Raw genomic sequence first — 15641 nt, forward strand, 5'->3', positions numbered from 1 at the left:
CAGCAAAGCTATCATTCAGAATTGAAGGTCAGATAAAGAGCTTCACAGATAAGGAAAAGCTAAAGGAGTTCATCACCACCAAACCAGTATTATATGAAATGCTGAAAGGTATTCTTTAAGAAGAGGAAGAAGAAAAAGGTAAAGATAAAAATTATGAACAGCAAATACATATCTATCAAGTGAATCTAAAAATCAAGTGAATAAAAAATCTGATGAACAGAATAAACTGGTGAATATAATAGAACCAGGGGCATGGAAAGGGAGTGGACTGACAATTCTTGGGGGGAAAGGGGTGTGGGGGTGCAGGAAGAGACTGGACAAAAATCGTACACCTATGGATGACAAGGGGGGGGTAAGGGCAGAGGGTGGGATGGGAACTGGGTGGAGGAGACCTATGGGGGGAAAAAGGAGGAACAACTGTAATAATCTGAACAATAAAGATTTAATTAAAAAATAAAATAAAAGCCCACATGACCAGTCGACCAGTTGCTATGACGCGCACTGACCACCAGGGGGCAGACTGTCAATGTAGGAGCTGCCCCCTGGTGGTCAGTGCGCTCCCACAGCCAGGCAACCTCCTGTGGCCCCTCCTCCCACCTGGCTGGCCCCCCCTCCTATTCTTTCCCCACTTCCCATCACTGGCCAGGCCTAGGGACCCCACCCATACACAAATTCATGCACTGGGCCTCTAGTTTGTTAATAACAGGTTCATTATTTGGACCATAAAAGTCAATTGCTCAACTTTTTGAAAAATCATAAAATTTCTCATCATACAATGTGAAGTTCTAAAAGGCTCTTTGGGATGTAGATGTAGTCTAGCCATGTTTTTCTATTAAATTTTCTAAAGAAAGAAAGGAAAAAAGTTCTCTAAAGAAGCATTAAGTAACACTGTAAACTTGAATTACATTTTAAAAATAAGCACCATTAACAAACATTCTACATAAACTTACTTTACTTTTTTTTTTGCCACACAAACATTTAAATTTGTTTCTTTAACATGTAATTAAAAATAAACATTATTTAACCACTAGCAAGCTAATTTTTAAGTTGATAATTTTGTATGGCCCACAAATGTTGGACAAATATCCAGAGGGCCCTTTGCAGAAAAAAAGGTTCCCCACCCCAGTTTAAGCACTAGATGACCCAACATAAAAAAGAGTTAGGGGCCTGGGGTTTATAAGAATAACTGAAATTAACAGCCATTTTTATTTAATGGAAAACAACTGATTGTTTCTACGTTGTGCTAAGAATTCAAAGAATGGTCAGTTAGAGAATCCAAAGGAAAACTTAGTAGTGAAGATAATACAATTGTACCTAAAGTTGTACTTGTGTTCAAGGATTGAAAGGAAAACATATAAGCTAACATAGGTAACCAAAAATTACATGTTTCCAAGAGGGCATGATGAAGCATTAAGTGAATTGAATATAACTAAGATGAGCCAGAAAGCTAATTCTGTTTTGGGGAGAATGCCTAATTGTCGGGATAGAAATAGAAAAATGGGTGGGAGTCTGTGCAACTAGCAGCAGTGCCCGTTTTCATTGCAGGGTGCTTATATACTAACTTTGAATTCAGACCTAACTTTGTATTCCAGTACAGCAGGGGTCCTCAAACTTTTTAACCAGGGGGCCAGTTCACTGTCCCTCAAACCGTTGGAGGGCCGGACTATACCTTAAAAAAAAAAACTATGAACAAATTCCTATGCACACTGCACATATCTTATTTTGAAGTAAAAAAACAAAACGGGAACAAATACAATATTTGTATTTGCATGTGGCCCACGGGCCGTAGTTTGAGGACCCCTGCAGTACAGGCTAGGCTTCAGTAGCATGATTAAATATGTGTGTTTATTATGTTGTTGTTTTTTCATTCTTCTTTAGGCCCTAATAACAACAGCCCTCAGACTTCAGCTGTTCGAACCCCTACTCAGACAAATGGCTCTAATGTTCCCTTTAAGCCTCGAGGGAGAGAGTTTTCCTTTGGTAAATATGGATTTTATTATTCTTGATTTTTGTCATTTTAAATAAAAGGAATTTACAAAAATGCTTTCTTTTACTAGGGGAATTTTTGTTTTTATTACTATATTATTAATTAGTACTTAAAGGCACAGATTGTAGTCAGACAGCTTGTTCAATCTGCTGCCAGTACTATATAATTCTGTAACCTTGGGTAAGCTGCTGAACTTTTCTGTGCCTCAGTATCCTTATTTGTAAATGGGGATGACATTACTTCCTGGCTCATTGGGTTATAATGAGGATTATAAATACGAAATCATTTTATAGGGTAGAATTATACCTGGTACATAGTAGATACTATAATTGTCTTTTGGGAGGTTTGGGGGCTTTATTTGTTTTATATTTGCTTTAGCATATGTCATTTATTGGTAGCCAACATATCAATGATATAATAAAACAGTTAAATAATGTGTCAGGATTAGAGTAGTTGTCAAACCATGACTGTATTAACAACCTATGAATTTTCTTATTTTGTACTTAAAGATGTACAATAAAATAAGTCCCTGACCATGGAAGTATATTGGTAAATATTATCAACAAATTTACTATCTTGGTTTTTTTATGTACAGAGGCCTGGAATGCCAAAATCACAGATCTAAAACAAAAAGTTGAAAATCTTTTCAATGAAAAATGTGGTAAGTTTATTTTGAAACATTATTATTAAAATATAAAGCACCTTTTTAGCAATAGAAAAATGTGCCCTGGCCCATGTGGTTCAGTGGTTAGAGAGTCAGCCCATGCAAATATGGTCGCTGGTTCAGTTCCTATTCAAGGGCAGGTACCTGGGTTGCAGGTTCAACCCCCGTCCCCAGTCATCCCTGGTGGCAACCGGTTGATGTGTCTCTCACATTGAAGTTTCTCTCTCTCTTCTCCTCATTGCTTCTGTCCCTTTCACTCTCTCTGAAAAACAATGGAAAAAAAATATCCTTGAGTGAGGATTAATAACAAAATTGAAGAATGTAAGCAGAGTAAAATGTTCAACATTTAAATTATGCTGTTCATTATTGGAAGTATGTGGGTCTTGCAGGCATGAATTTCATAATTTCTCCCACTTACCTGAGCATCAAGAATTTTTTAAAATGTAATTTTTGTTATCACAAAATGTAATTTAAACTGCATTTTTAAGTTATAAATGTAAGAAATATATGTGTGTTTTGTAGGTGAAGCTCTGGGCCTTAAACAAGCTGTGAAAGTGCCATTTGCATTATTTGAGTCTTTCCCAGAAGACTTTTATGTAGAAGGCTTACCTGAGGGTGTGCCATTCCGACGACCATCTACTTTTGGCATTCCAAGGCTGGAGAAGATACTCAGAAACAAAGCCAAAATTAAGTTCATTATTAAAAAGTAAGGAAATGAGATTGGCCATGAGTTGATACTGTTTGACACTGAGAGGTGGTTCATGGATTCACCTTTGTAATAGGGCCATTTTAGCCCTCGTGTCAACAAAGCTCTTTAAGCTATACTTTTGTATATGTTTAAAATTTTTCATAATTGGTTAAAAGAGGGAAGGAGGGCTCTAATTCATCAGAGGGATAACAATTTTATTTTGTTAAATCTACCCACAGTTGTATTTTTAATGGTTGATGCAGCTGGAATTTAAGCAGTGATTCGGTTTTATAAAACCATTTTATTTCTCCAACATACACAGTATTTTAAATTTCTCTCCTGTTGGCTTGGAGATCTTGTAGCACAATTGAAACCGATGGGAATAGTTAAAATTAGAAAATACATAACGATGCTCAAGAATTATTTGAAATGAATTTTAGGTTTTGTTTATTAACACTTACTTTTGAGTCGCCCAGAGATGCTGTTACATAATCAAAGCTGACATTGCCAACATAATGGTCACCTTTTGTACTTACATCCAAGTTTGTTGGAGGTATGGCTCTGCTTTGGCTTCCTAAGAAGACTCTTTTGCTCAAGTTTTCACAGCCTGTCTTACCTTTCCATGGTACCTTCATAAGGGGCATTTCCTGTTCCCATTCTCAAGTCTAACACTGAATCTCTCCAGGTTATCTTGAAATCACAGGAAGAAGAAGCTATTTAAAGTAGATAGGGCTGGATGGATGTTATAATCACAATTATAATTAGTCTTTTTGCATGTGTTCCTTTAGATAATCTAGCTTTTTCTGTTTTTCCATTACTAAGAACCTAGTATATATTTACAGAGAATTACTGGTTTTAAAATCTTTTACATGTTTAATTTTTAATGTTTTATTATTGGATACTTAACAAATGTTTTTTCTCTTTTCTTGTTTTTAGGCCTGAAATGTTTGAGACAGCAATTAAGGAGAGCACCTCCTCCTCTAAGAGCCCTCCAAGTAAGTTGTTGCTACAGAAAACATGTGATTGGAAATTTATTTTGCAGCAGTGATTTTAAAAATTGTTTAAAGACCAACTATTGGGCTAAAAGCAGGAAAGCTCATTCAAAATTGGGGGTTGTAGAAACAATAATAAAAGAAAGGAAAAAGTAAAAACCCTACAAAATTAGAATTGTGACTAGTTTATGGTTTTTAGTTCTTTAATAATTGAGAATCTCTATGTGTCTGCTATCCTAAGCTTAACAAGTAAGAGAAAAAAGTAAAAAGCCGCCCTGACTGGTTTGGCTCAGTGGATAGAGCATTGGCTTGTGGACTCAAGGGTCCCGGGTTCGATTCCGGTCAAGGGCATGTTCCTTGGTTGTGGGCACATCCCCAGTGGGGAGTGTGCAGGAGGCAGCTGATCGATGTTTCTTTCTCATCAATGATTCTAAATCCTTCTCCCCCTCCCTTCCTCTCTGTAAAAAATCAATAAAATATATTTTTTTTAAAAAAGTAAAAAGCCTTTTGGGAAGCTTACTATCGCAAAATGACAAAACATTCCATGAAAAAGGAACAAACCTTAAACAAAAATTGGGTTAAAATACTATTTTGCGTAGTCTGAATTATAACACACTAGAGGCCTGGTGCACGAATCGTGCACAGGTGGAGTCCCTTGGCCTGGCTGGCGATTGGGGCCAATCAGGGCTGTCGGGGGAGGGGAAAGGGGCTACAGGTAGACTATGGGAGTGCACTGACCACCAGGGGGCAGCTCCTGCATTGAGCGTCTGTCCCCTGGTGGTCAGTGCGCATCATAGCAACCGATCTTTCAGTTGACCGGTCATAATAGCCACTTAGGCTTTTATATATATAGATTATTAGAGAAGATTTAATTATTTTATATCTGTTGTAATTTTAAGGAAAAATAAATTCATCGCCTAATGTTAATACTACTGCATCTGGTGTTGAAGATCTTAACATCATTCAGGTGACAATTCCAGGTATGATTTCTCTGCCTTTATCATAGTTTATGGGGTGGTTTCCTCTTCAGTTTTTTTCACTTTCAGGATATGGATTACTGGAGATATTGAGTGTAAGGCACATTGTGTGTTCTCCTTCCCATACCTTGCAGAAATTAACCAAATACATCATCTTCTCAGTTTTTTTTGCTAAGTATCTCTAGGCAGTTCATTGTACTTGGTGTGAGCTAAAACCTGGTGACCACCCAGATACCTAGTGTCTTGTTTTAAAAAATTTGTTTAGCTCTGGCCAGTGTTTCTCAGTGGTTAGAGCATCAGCCCACAGACCAAAGGGTCACAGGTTTGATTCCTGGTCAAGGGCAGGTACCTGGGTTGCAGGACTGGGGCACATTTGAGCAGCAACTAATAGATCAGCGGTTCTCAACCTGTGGGTCGCAACCCCTTTGGCGGTCCAACGACCCTTTCACAGGGGTCGCCTAAGACCATCCTGCATATCAGATATTTACATTAGGATTCATAGCAGTAACAACATTTCGTTGCTACATGAAGTAGCAACGAAAATAATTTTATGGTTGGGTCACAACATGAGGAACTGTGTTTAAAGGGCCAGAAGGTTGAGAACCACTGCAATAGATGTATCTCACATCGGTGTTCCTCTTTCTCGCCCTCCCCTTCTCTCCCACTCTCTTCCCCTTCCTTCAACTCTCTAAAAATCAATTAAAAAATATCTTTGGGTGAGGATTAATAAAAAATAATAATAATAAATAAATTTGTATGAAATAACAGGTAAACTTCTTGATAACAGGAATAAAGTACCATTTTCAATTTGGTTTTATTGTTAAATCATTTTTATGTAAATCATTTCAATCTTGATTAGTTTAAAATACTTGAATATTCAAAAAACAAAGTGAGTTACAAAGAGAACATAAACATTTACTTGGAATTAAAATTGTATTATTAAAGTATTATGAGTTTTCTTTTAACTTTTTTTAGATGATGATAATGAAAGACTTTCAAAAGTTGAAAAAGCTAGACAGCTAAGAGAACAAGTTAATGACCTCTTCAGTCGCAAATTTGGTAAGTTTCATTTCCATAGTACAGCTTGCAATAAGCAAGGAAATTTTGTTTCAATAAGAAACAGCAAAAACAACCATGCTGGCACCTTGATCTTGGACTTCAAACATCAAACTTGTGAAAAAAATGAATATATCTGGTTTAGGCCACCCAGTCTGTGATATCCTGTATAATAAAGGGCTAATATGCAAATTGTCCCCTCAGGAGTTTGACAGGCCAGGAGTTCGACTGCTCACTATGACATGCGCTGACCACCAGGGGGCAGCGTGGAACCAAGGAAGGCCCTGGCCAGCCCTGATCGCCGGCCAGGCCTAGGGACCCCGCTGTGCATGAATTTTGTGTACAGGGCCTCTAGTTTTGTTATAAAAGCCCAAGAAAACAAACATAAATAGTACTCAGTGAATTATGATTGAGAATATCAAATGAAATTGGAAAAAATAAAATAAATATCTTTAAAAACAGAACAGTAAATTATGCTCAGATAATTATAATCTTATATAAAAGGAAATAAAGTTATAAAATAAGTATTTTGGTTTTGCTAAAGTCCTTTAGTAAGAAAACATTAAATGTATTACATTATTGATAACTAGGGGCCAGGTGCACAAAATTTGTGCACAAGGGGTGGGTCCCTCAGCCCGACCTGCACCCTCTCCAATCTGGGAGCCCTCAGGGGAGCCCTCTCCAATCCAGGAGTTTCTGTCTCTCTGCAATCATATGAGAGAATTGTCTGAGACCCCAACCCAGTTTGGTTTGGTGCTCACAGAGTAATAGAGGTCTTTTTTTTTTCTTTGCTCCATTGGTGGAGATTTCCTAGAAGTTGCAGGATATCTTCCTTTTAATTTTTCCTCAACATTCTGGCTTTACTTATGTCTCTCACCTTTGCTTTCCCTCCATCGTCCACCTGCAACAGTAACTTGCTCCAGGCTCACTTTGCTCTAGTGTCTAGGACAGGGGTGGGCAAACTTTTTGTCTCGAGGGCCACAATGGGTTCTTAAACTGGACCGGAGGGCCAGAACAAAAGCATGGATGGAGTGTTTGTGTGAACTAATATAAATTCAAAGTAACCATCATTACATAAAAGGGTACGGTCTTTTTTTTTTTTTAGTTTTATTCATTTCAAACGGGCCGGATTCGGCCCGCGGGCCGTAGTTTGCCCACAGCTGGTCTAGGAGATCCCACAACACATCTGCCACCAAAACTATGACTCCCAGCATTCCTGGTGCTCCCCACACTCTGGGCTTCCACTTCTGGTCCAGGGGCTGCCACCAGAACTATGATTTCCAGAATTTCTGGTGCTCCCTGCACTCTTGGTTTCCGCTTCCAGTCCAGGGGCTGCAGAAACCAAAAGGACTGGGAACTCCAGCTGCCCCCAGGCCAGGCTGACAGGACCGGACACTCCAGTGGCATCCCCAGGGCCCTGACCACTCGGTGCGCGCATGCACTGGCCACAGGTTCGGGGCGGGCGGGGTCCCGGGGACGCCTGCCGTGTTGCCCCGGCTATGCAGTGGGTAGGCAGGCGTCCCATCCTGGCCGTTTGGAGCCTGCGTGCATGCGTGCTGTCCATAGGTCTGCCATCTTTGTCGGGTTAATTAGCATACTCACGGCTGCTTGGCTGTGGGCATCACGGAGGAACGGTCAATTTATATATTTGTCTATTATTAATATAGATGGTCAGTATTAAAGTGAATAAAACTAAGGTTTATATGTGGTTGTTTGAAATGTACAAAGACCTTAGTTAACCCTTTGCACTCCGCTGTCCCCTCTCAGGGGACATCGGAATTCTAGCATATCACTCGGATGTCCCCTCTCAGGGGACATTGCAGTTTATTAGTGATTACGGGGAATTGAGTTATTTCAACGCAACTTTTTGAGACATGCATGTTTCCCTGAAGTTTTATCTTGAAATGGCACAAGAAATTAAATCAAAATATCGTAAAATTACTAAGATATATACAAGAAATGTCAGCAGGTTTTGTGTCGGATTAAACAATAAACTACATATTCCCGAATGTGAGACAAAGAAAACGGGACTGCATTGTGTGTTCTAACAGGAAAACACCTGGTGGCAGGCGTCAAACCACTTATTACTGTCAAACATGCACTAATCAGCCTGCAATGCATATTGGGGAGTGTTACAAAACTTATCATACTGTACAAAATTATAAACAATAAAATATTGTTTTTTTGCAAATATACATTCCTCGATGTCACCCAATTCATATAAGTCCAATATCATTATAATACGTTACTTGGTTCCAAAATTATACTAAATAATACGAGGGTCTGTAAATGCACGTTTCCGCCGCAAAGTAGCGTCGAGTAGCTGGTAGCCAATGTCCAGAATGGTTCGGAGTGCAAAGGGTTAATAGTGGAGACTGTCTTTAAAATTAATGTTGGTCATGTGCTTTTAAAACATTCACTAAGGTGGTATGTTAATCTATGCTTTTATGCTGTTTCTGTCACTACAGGAGAAGCCATTGGTATGGGTTTCCCTGTGAAAGTTCCCTACAGGAAAATCACAATTAACCCTGGCTGTGTGGTGGTTGATGGCATGCCTCCTGGAGTGTCATTCAAAGCCCCCAGTTACCTGGAAATTAGCTCCATGAGAAGAATTCTAGATTCAGCTGAGTTCATTAAATTCACAGTCATTAGGTAAGTGAGAGTTACCTGTTTGCTCATAAGAATGAATGCATCTGCATCCAAAACATAGTCATATGTAGTAATAGAATCAAGTCTACCATGTAATGAACAAATAAAATACTTTAGTTATTGTACTATTAGATTTTCTCCTCCCTGAGTTGATTCTTCATTCTCTGGAGGTAAGGCAAAGGGTGAGGTTGTAATTGTTCCCTTTGAGAACATCAGCTCCTTATCTACAAAGCAGGAATGATGATTATACCTACCCTCTAACAGCATTATGAGAATTACATTATTAATATGTGCTTGTCACGATAACTGTACAACAAATGTCCTCTTTTCCATCCATCTACCTAAAAGTCCCAAGGTGTTTTTACTCTTCTTTTGCAACTCACAAAAGCTTAGCCATCACTAAATCTACCCCAGTCAGTTCATTGTCAAGTTCCCACGGTCTCTAGTGTACATGGCTTAGGACTAACACTGAGAAATAGCTAAAAGCATTACCTTCCAAAGCTTTTTCTCATCCACTCATCTTCTCCCAATACCCTTTCCTTACAATTTCCATATTTTTGTCCCACTTAACCAATGTTTATTTTCCATGCCATTCCCTGGGATATAGGAAAACGCCTTCTTCCATTGGACTGTTTCACTAGAATTACTCTTTTCCCTTTTCTTTGTTCCTATTTTTTATTTTCCTACCATCTTTACTGTAACATTTTCTAATGTTCTATTTTAACTATTCATCTATATATAGGGTGTCTCCAAAAAGGTATATACTTTAACAGCTGATAACTCACTTAATTTTGAAAATGAACTGTATGTTATAAATACTGATATTATGCAAAGTGTGTATACATTTTTGGGGGGACGCCCTGTATATCTAACAATTGACTGATCAAAAAGTATATAAGATTAAAAAGTTACAGATAACATTTCTCATTCTAGCACATAAGTGACATGGTTTAAAAATTAGTTGTATAAGCTGTGTGTACCTGTAATTCTTGTAAAGTTAAACTGTTGTATAATTTATTTGTTTCTTTAGACCGTTTCCAGGACTTGTGATTAATAACCGTGAGTATTTCGTGAAGTCTTTGATCTTTTCTTTTTTGGAATATGAGAGGGTGTGGCTGTGTGTGCCCACATATTTAGCTCACAAGAATGTAAAATTTTACTACACCCATAGCAGTAACCATGTAAAGTCATTGTTAATTTAGCCCACAGTGTTAAAGCACTAGGTACTTTCTAGATATAATATTGAGCAAGTTTGCTTAACTTTTTAAAATCTCAGTTTATTCATTTATAAAATGGTAATAATATTAGTACTCACTTTGAGAGTTTTAGAACATTTTAAATGACTCATTATATATGAGATCCATGGCATAGATCTATGGCCCATGTTTGTAAATAAAGTTTTATTAAAACACTGCCAGGCTAATTTGTTTATGGCATAGTTGACAGAATTTGCAACAGAGACTATGTGACCTGAAAAGTCTAAAATATTTACTAACTGGCTCTCTTTATGAAGAAGTTATGGACCCCTGACCCAAAACAATGCCTGGCCTTACAGTATGTCCTCAATAAATACAGTCTATAGTTGTTATTTTTATTACTTTTACTTATTGTTATGTAATTACTGTGCTTGAATAAGTGTGTCTTTTTAATCTGATTTAGCTTGCTTCTATTAATATTAAGCAAAGTGTCTGGTAGACATTGGGCTCTCAAATACTATTGTATGAACATATATGTGTTCTTCCATTCCTCTGGTGTTCATATTTTAAATAGCCTTTTTTTTTTTAGCAAAACTTAATTATGCTTGCATATTTTGTGTTCTAGTAACTTTTTAATTTTTATTTATTTTTTGTTCTGTTAACTTTTTATTAAAAATTTTGTGAGAATGATCCTTTTCTAATACCTTTGGCATTTCAGTCTTTTCCAATTAGCATTATTATTCTAATTTTTTAAAAATCCATTCAGTTCTATAGTTTATTCTTTAGGAAAGTGTAAGACTCTTCAGTTTCATGTTCAGGATTTATCAGTGACCATTAAATGACAGCCTTGTGAGTAGTTGATTTGCCCCCCTGACCTAAGAGATGTCCCCTGCCATTCCATCCTGCTTCACTCTATTGGCCCTGTCCTCTGACTTTCACTCTTCAGCATCATTGATTTGGTTACATCTCTTCTGCTTCCAAATTTTTGAGTTTTGATTTATCATAAAGTTTATTCATTTGCTTATACCCCTAATCCATGAGTTCTTTTTTTATAGATTCTGTTTTAGTTTACACACTATCATGGTCAAGTATGTTAATATCTGGTAATGTCAGTATAAAAGAGAAGTATATCTTGCTTCATAGATTTTAAATAATCTTTGGGACATTCAGCTTTAATCACACCAGGAAACTTCATTATTTAAAGAAATCCCATGATAATTATTTTTCTTTTTTATTGAATTCAGAGAGGAAGAGAGAGGTAGAAACATCAATGATGAGAGAGAATCATTGATCAGCTGCCTCCTGCACACCCCTACTGGGGATTGAGCCCACAACCCGTGCATGTGCCCTCGACTGGAATCGAACCCGGGACCCTTCAGTCCGAGGCCGACGCTCTATCCACTGAGCCAAACCAGCTAGGGCATCTTTTCTTTTCTTTTTTTTTTTTTTTTTATTAATCTCAATTCCCCTGACTTTTGTATAAGTTTCAAAGAACACTGTGTTTTCATTTTTTTCTGTCCTTTTACTTTATGTTAAAATGTTTAATTTTGTTCTCATCTTGTGCATGTCTATAATAAAATGTTGTGGTGATTACTATGAGTTAGTTATTTATGGGACATACCCGAACTCTTAATGTTTGTTCCCTTCTTGTCATAAGGAAAATAGTGCCCATTATGGCAAAATTAGAGCATCAAAATATAGAATGTATATAAAAATGCTTGTCAGATGTAACAATGTGCCATCACATTATTAAATGAATTTGCTTTGTTTTCAGAGTTGGTTGATCAGAGTGAGTCAGAAGGCCCAGTGATACAAGGTAAATTAAATTAAAGAGGGTAATAAACATAGAAATATTCCTACCTTTTTAGTAAAACAGATGAAATAAAATTGTGTGGCCTCACATGCTTACGCCTGTGTAACTTTAAAGAGTCGGTTACGCAGCACACCCAGGTATACTTGCACCAGGCTTGTTTCTTCGGCTCTTGTTTGGAAGCCTGGATAAGCTCAGTCTGTAGATCCTAACTGAGAACTGTGGACCACATGCCATCTGAACCCACTGTCTCAGGGAAGGTCTAAGGTCAGGAACCCTGAGTCCATGGCATAGAATACAATTTTTCAGTGAGAAGGTTGTCTTTTTAAATTTATTCTTCATGCCTTTTGTTTATAATGGTAATTGTAAGCCAAATTGTATTGGGTGGAAATATGTGTATTGTGGTTTTAAAAAGTTCCTTCGAAACTAGTGTTTAGGCCTGCTACTGTGATTCATTGAAAGTAATAAAAGGCTTTTTATTAAAAGGGAACTCACAGAAGAAAGGGCAGGGAGACAAAAATGGAACTTACTTTCATTTTAGAGCTGTGCTCATTAAGATTGTAATTTAAGACTTTGGTTATGCAAGCTAACAAACATATTTCATAAAAGTAGATTTTTGAGAGTCTAGTTGAGTAATTGTGTGTTTAATCCCAAGAGTCTATGGCTGTTGTTTTATTCTAGCCTTGTGATTCGAGTACACTGCTGGAGAGCTTCCTCTCCTTTTTTTCCCTCTGGTCTCTTCAAATAATTGAAAGCAACTTTTGGACAATGTTACAGTAAAGCTACATGTGTTTCTTTTCAGAGTCAGCTGAGCCAAGCCAGTTGGAGGTTCCTGCAACAGAAGGTAAAATCTGAAGTTCCTTAAGACTTTTATTAGGACAAAGGATTAATTGTGTTTTTACAGCTTTTACAAACTAGAACTGTGGTGGTTTGGTTCTTTTGTTTCTGGGTGAATTGGATTTGTAGTTTATACCCAGAAACATTGTATTCAGAGTTGACTCATGGGTTATATTGCTCCGTCTCCCCCAAATGACTTTTTTTATTATTATTATTTTCACCCAAGGACATTTTTCCCATCTTTTTTTTTTTTTTTTTTTTTTTTTTAGAGAGAGAGGGAGAGACTCTTTGGTCTGTTGGCTGATGCTCTAACCACTGAGCAGACCAGCCATAGCTCCCCCAAATGACTCGTAATGAATTCTGAAACCATGGAATGACTGACTGCTACATAACCTGGATAGTATAGGTCATTTACATACGTATGTAATTAAGATGTTTGTTGCTTTGAATATGTAAGTAGCAAAATTTAGAACTTATAGCTAGGAAAACATTGTTATCTCTGAAAATGTAATTATTTTTAGTATCTTATTCCTGTTGAATTATGTTAGTAAATAGTTTGGTATGTGTGGATTTATAATTGAGCAGATTTGCATTAATGGTGCTATTAAACAGTTCCCTTTTGTTTTCTTGATAGAAATAAAGGAGACTGATGGAAGCTCTCAGATCAAGCAAGAACCAGACCCTACGTGGTAGACCTCTTCCCTCCTAGGGTAACTCGGCTTCTGTGTCCAGGATGTGTATAGTGACCGTCTGAGCCCACCTGCATGTTTATAAGCTAGTGTGTTTTCCCTGCTTCAGCCATAAATGTGGCCCCACCTTCAGGGGCCAAGTGTAAGCCATAAGGGGTTGTTTTTTGCTAGAAGATTCAAGTAGGATTTTTCCTTGGATCAATATATCTGTCAGTCAAAGGTATAAATGCACTTTTGCCTTAAAAGGAAAATTTTATTTTAATTCTCAGGGTAAATCTTGTCCTCACATTGGAATTCACTGAGATAGTATCACTTCACTGACTTTCCCCCTAATCATAATGATAGTATTCACAGTCTGGCTGAGCTGTGCGGTTCATTGTGCATCTTACATAGTTAAGTTACAAGCCTGACCCTATTATTCCAGACTTCTTCAACTTAGCCAGGTTAGTGGCAGGAGGGGCAGCCTGGACCAGGAATCAGCAAAACTTGGTTCACACGTCTGTTGTATCTCACTACACCTGAACTGTCCCATGTCTCGGTGAGAGTTCAGGACAGCTTACCACTCCCCACCTGCACCTGGCAGTGTGCTTTTTATAGATTCTTTTCTCATGGGGTCTGCCCCGTACTGTCAACTCATGGATTTAAGTACTAAGTTATGGTGTTTGTGAATGTTTAATTCCTATAACCAGATTAACTGTTTTCTTGTTCGTTTTCTCTCCTATTTTAGCTTAAAGTATCAGTGGGTGAGAAGAGCTTTTCGGACCTGTTACTGCCCCAAGCTGTGTAATATACTTGTATAACAGAAATACCTTCTATACAAACCTTTTTTTCTACTTTTAGATAGAAATGTCTACTTTTTCAGCAGTTCTGTGAATTGAATTAAAGAGCAGAGTGACTGTAGATTTGGAATGGCTGGTTTACTTTGGAATGTATTTTAAGGATTTTACAGCAATGCTGGAAAACGACAGGGAAAATGACAGGGATGAATCTCACCAGATTTTTTTATGGATTCGGCAGAGCCTTCAGCTATGGTGTTTATTTTCCAACCAAGTGAAGATATCTCCTACTGGAACATCTCAGCTTCTGCAGTGAAGAAGACACCTACGATAGTTTAGTTCTTTAGTTTTTCTATTTGAAAAATCACTTAAATGATCCTTTTGTTCACGGCTCTCCTTAATGACTAAGTGAACAGTTAGTATCTGTATATTTGACTAAACCTTTTCCTAAGCTATCTATCATGGTTTATACGTTTTTTATCATAATTAAAAAAAAAAACTATCTGGAGTACCTAATAGCCAATAAGAGATGAGTATCTCAGCGTGTGGCTTATAGATGGAATACAGAGAACCTCTTCCCCATTTACTTTTCACCCAAATAAAGTGCATGGTGTACCAGAAGTTTAAGACCAGGTATGAGCGTTTGGGCAAGCTAAATGACACTAAAGCCTCACTGTCTTGTAACCTATTGTGGTGTGGATTTTTTTGGAACACTGTTCCAGTTTGGATCAATCTCAAGGGGTTTTATTGCCTTCATTATTTTATAATTCTACTTATAACTTGAGGCTCCAGTGTGGGGAGTGAGGGGTCGTAAGCTAATTATGCACCCGCTGATGTTCTGCGCCATTTGTAGGAGAGTCTTACATGTGTTAAGATTTCACAGACAATAAGAGTTGTAAAATACCAGCTATATGAAAAGCTAGAGTATGTGATGGCATAGAGTGTTCATTAGCTTTATCACAATATTCATAATGGAGAATTATATTACATGGTAGCAAAAATAGGCATTTTTATGTGTTGCTTATATTTTACCTCAAATTAAAATGTAGATATAGGGTAATAAATAAACTCCATTCATGCCTTTCACACACTAATTCATTTCTTTCTAAGGTGTTTTCATGATTATGTCTGGGGAAACTGGTGGGTGTGGTTCGGTGGTAAGTGGAATGCACATGAGGGTTAAGTTGGCATCTTCAGAGGCTCGGGTGCTCATAAGGACACCAGCGTTTATGGCAGTGATTCTCAACCTGTGGGTCGCGACCCCTTCGGCGGTCAAACGACCCTTTCACAGGGGTCGCCTAAGACCATCCTGCGTATCAG

At 37.7% G+C, this 15641-nt stretch overlaps 1 protein-coding gene across 6 annotated transcripts in view; it reads left to right on the plus strand.

Annotated features, from left to right (window-relative positions):
* The window catches only part of GTF2I (general transcription factor IIi), a 121456-nt gene extending 106041 nt beyond the window's left edge, over positions 1–15415 (plus strand). For all 6 annotated transcript variants that reach the window (XM_070412821.1, XM_070412818.1, XM_070412816.1 and 3 more), the window contains 12 exons: positions 1879–1980; positions 2583–2648; positions 3174–3357; positions 4276–4334; positions 5231–5311; positions 6284–6367; positions 8833–9016; positions 10044–10072; positions 11984–12025; positions 12822–12863; positions 13491–13566; positions 14273–15415. In XM_070412821.1, coding sequence (XP_070268922.1) covers positions 1879–1980; positions 2583–2648; positions 3174–3357; positions 4276–4334; positions 5231–5311; positions 6284–6367; positions 8833–9016; positions 10044–10072; positions 11984–12025; positions 12822–12863; positions 13491–13549 — 932 coding nt within the window. In that variant the 3' untranslated portion in view covers positions 13550–13566; positions 14273–15415. The remainder of the gene's footprint in view (positions 1–1878; positions 1981–2582; positions 2649–3173; positions 3358–4275; positions 4335–5230; positions 5312–6283; positions 6368–8832; positions 9017–10043; positions 10073–11983; positions 12026–12821; positions 12864–13490; positions 13567–14272) is intronic.
* Positions 15416–15641: the final 226 nt, after the last annotated feature.

Source organism: Myotis yumanensis, unplaced genomic scaffold, assembly GCF_028538775.1.
Source record: "Myotis yumanensis isolate MYYU_CA2020_CCGP unplaced genomic scaffold, mMyoYum1.0.hap1 SCAF_4, whole genome shotgun sequence".
Classification (NCBI taxonomy): domain Eukaryota; kingdom Metazoa; phylum Chordata; class Mammalia; order Chiroptera; family Vespertilionidae; genus Myotis; species Myotis yumanensis.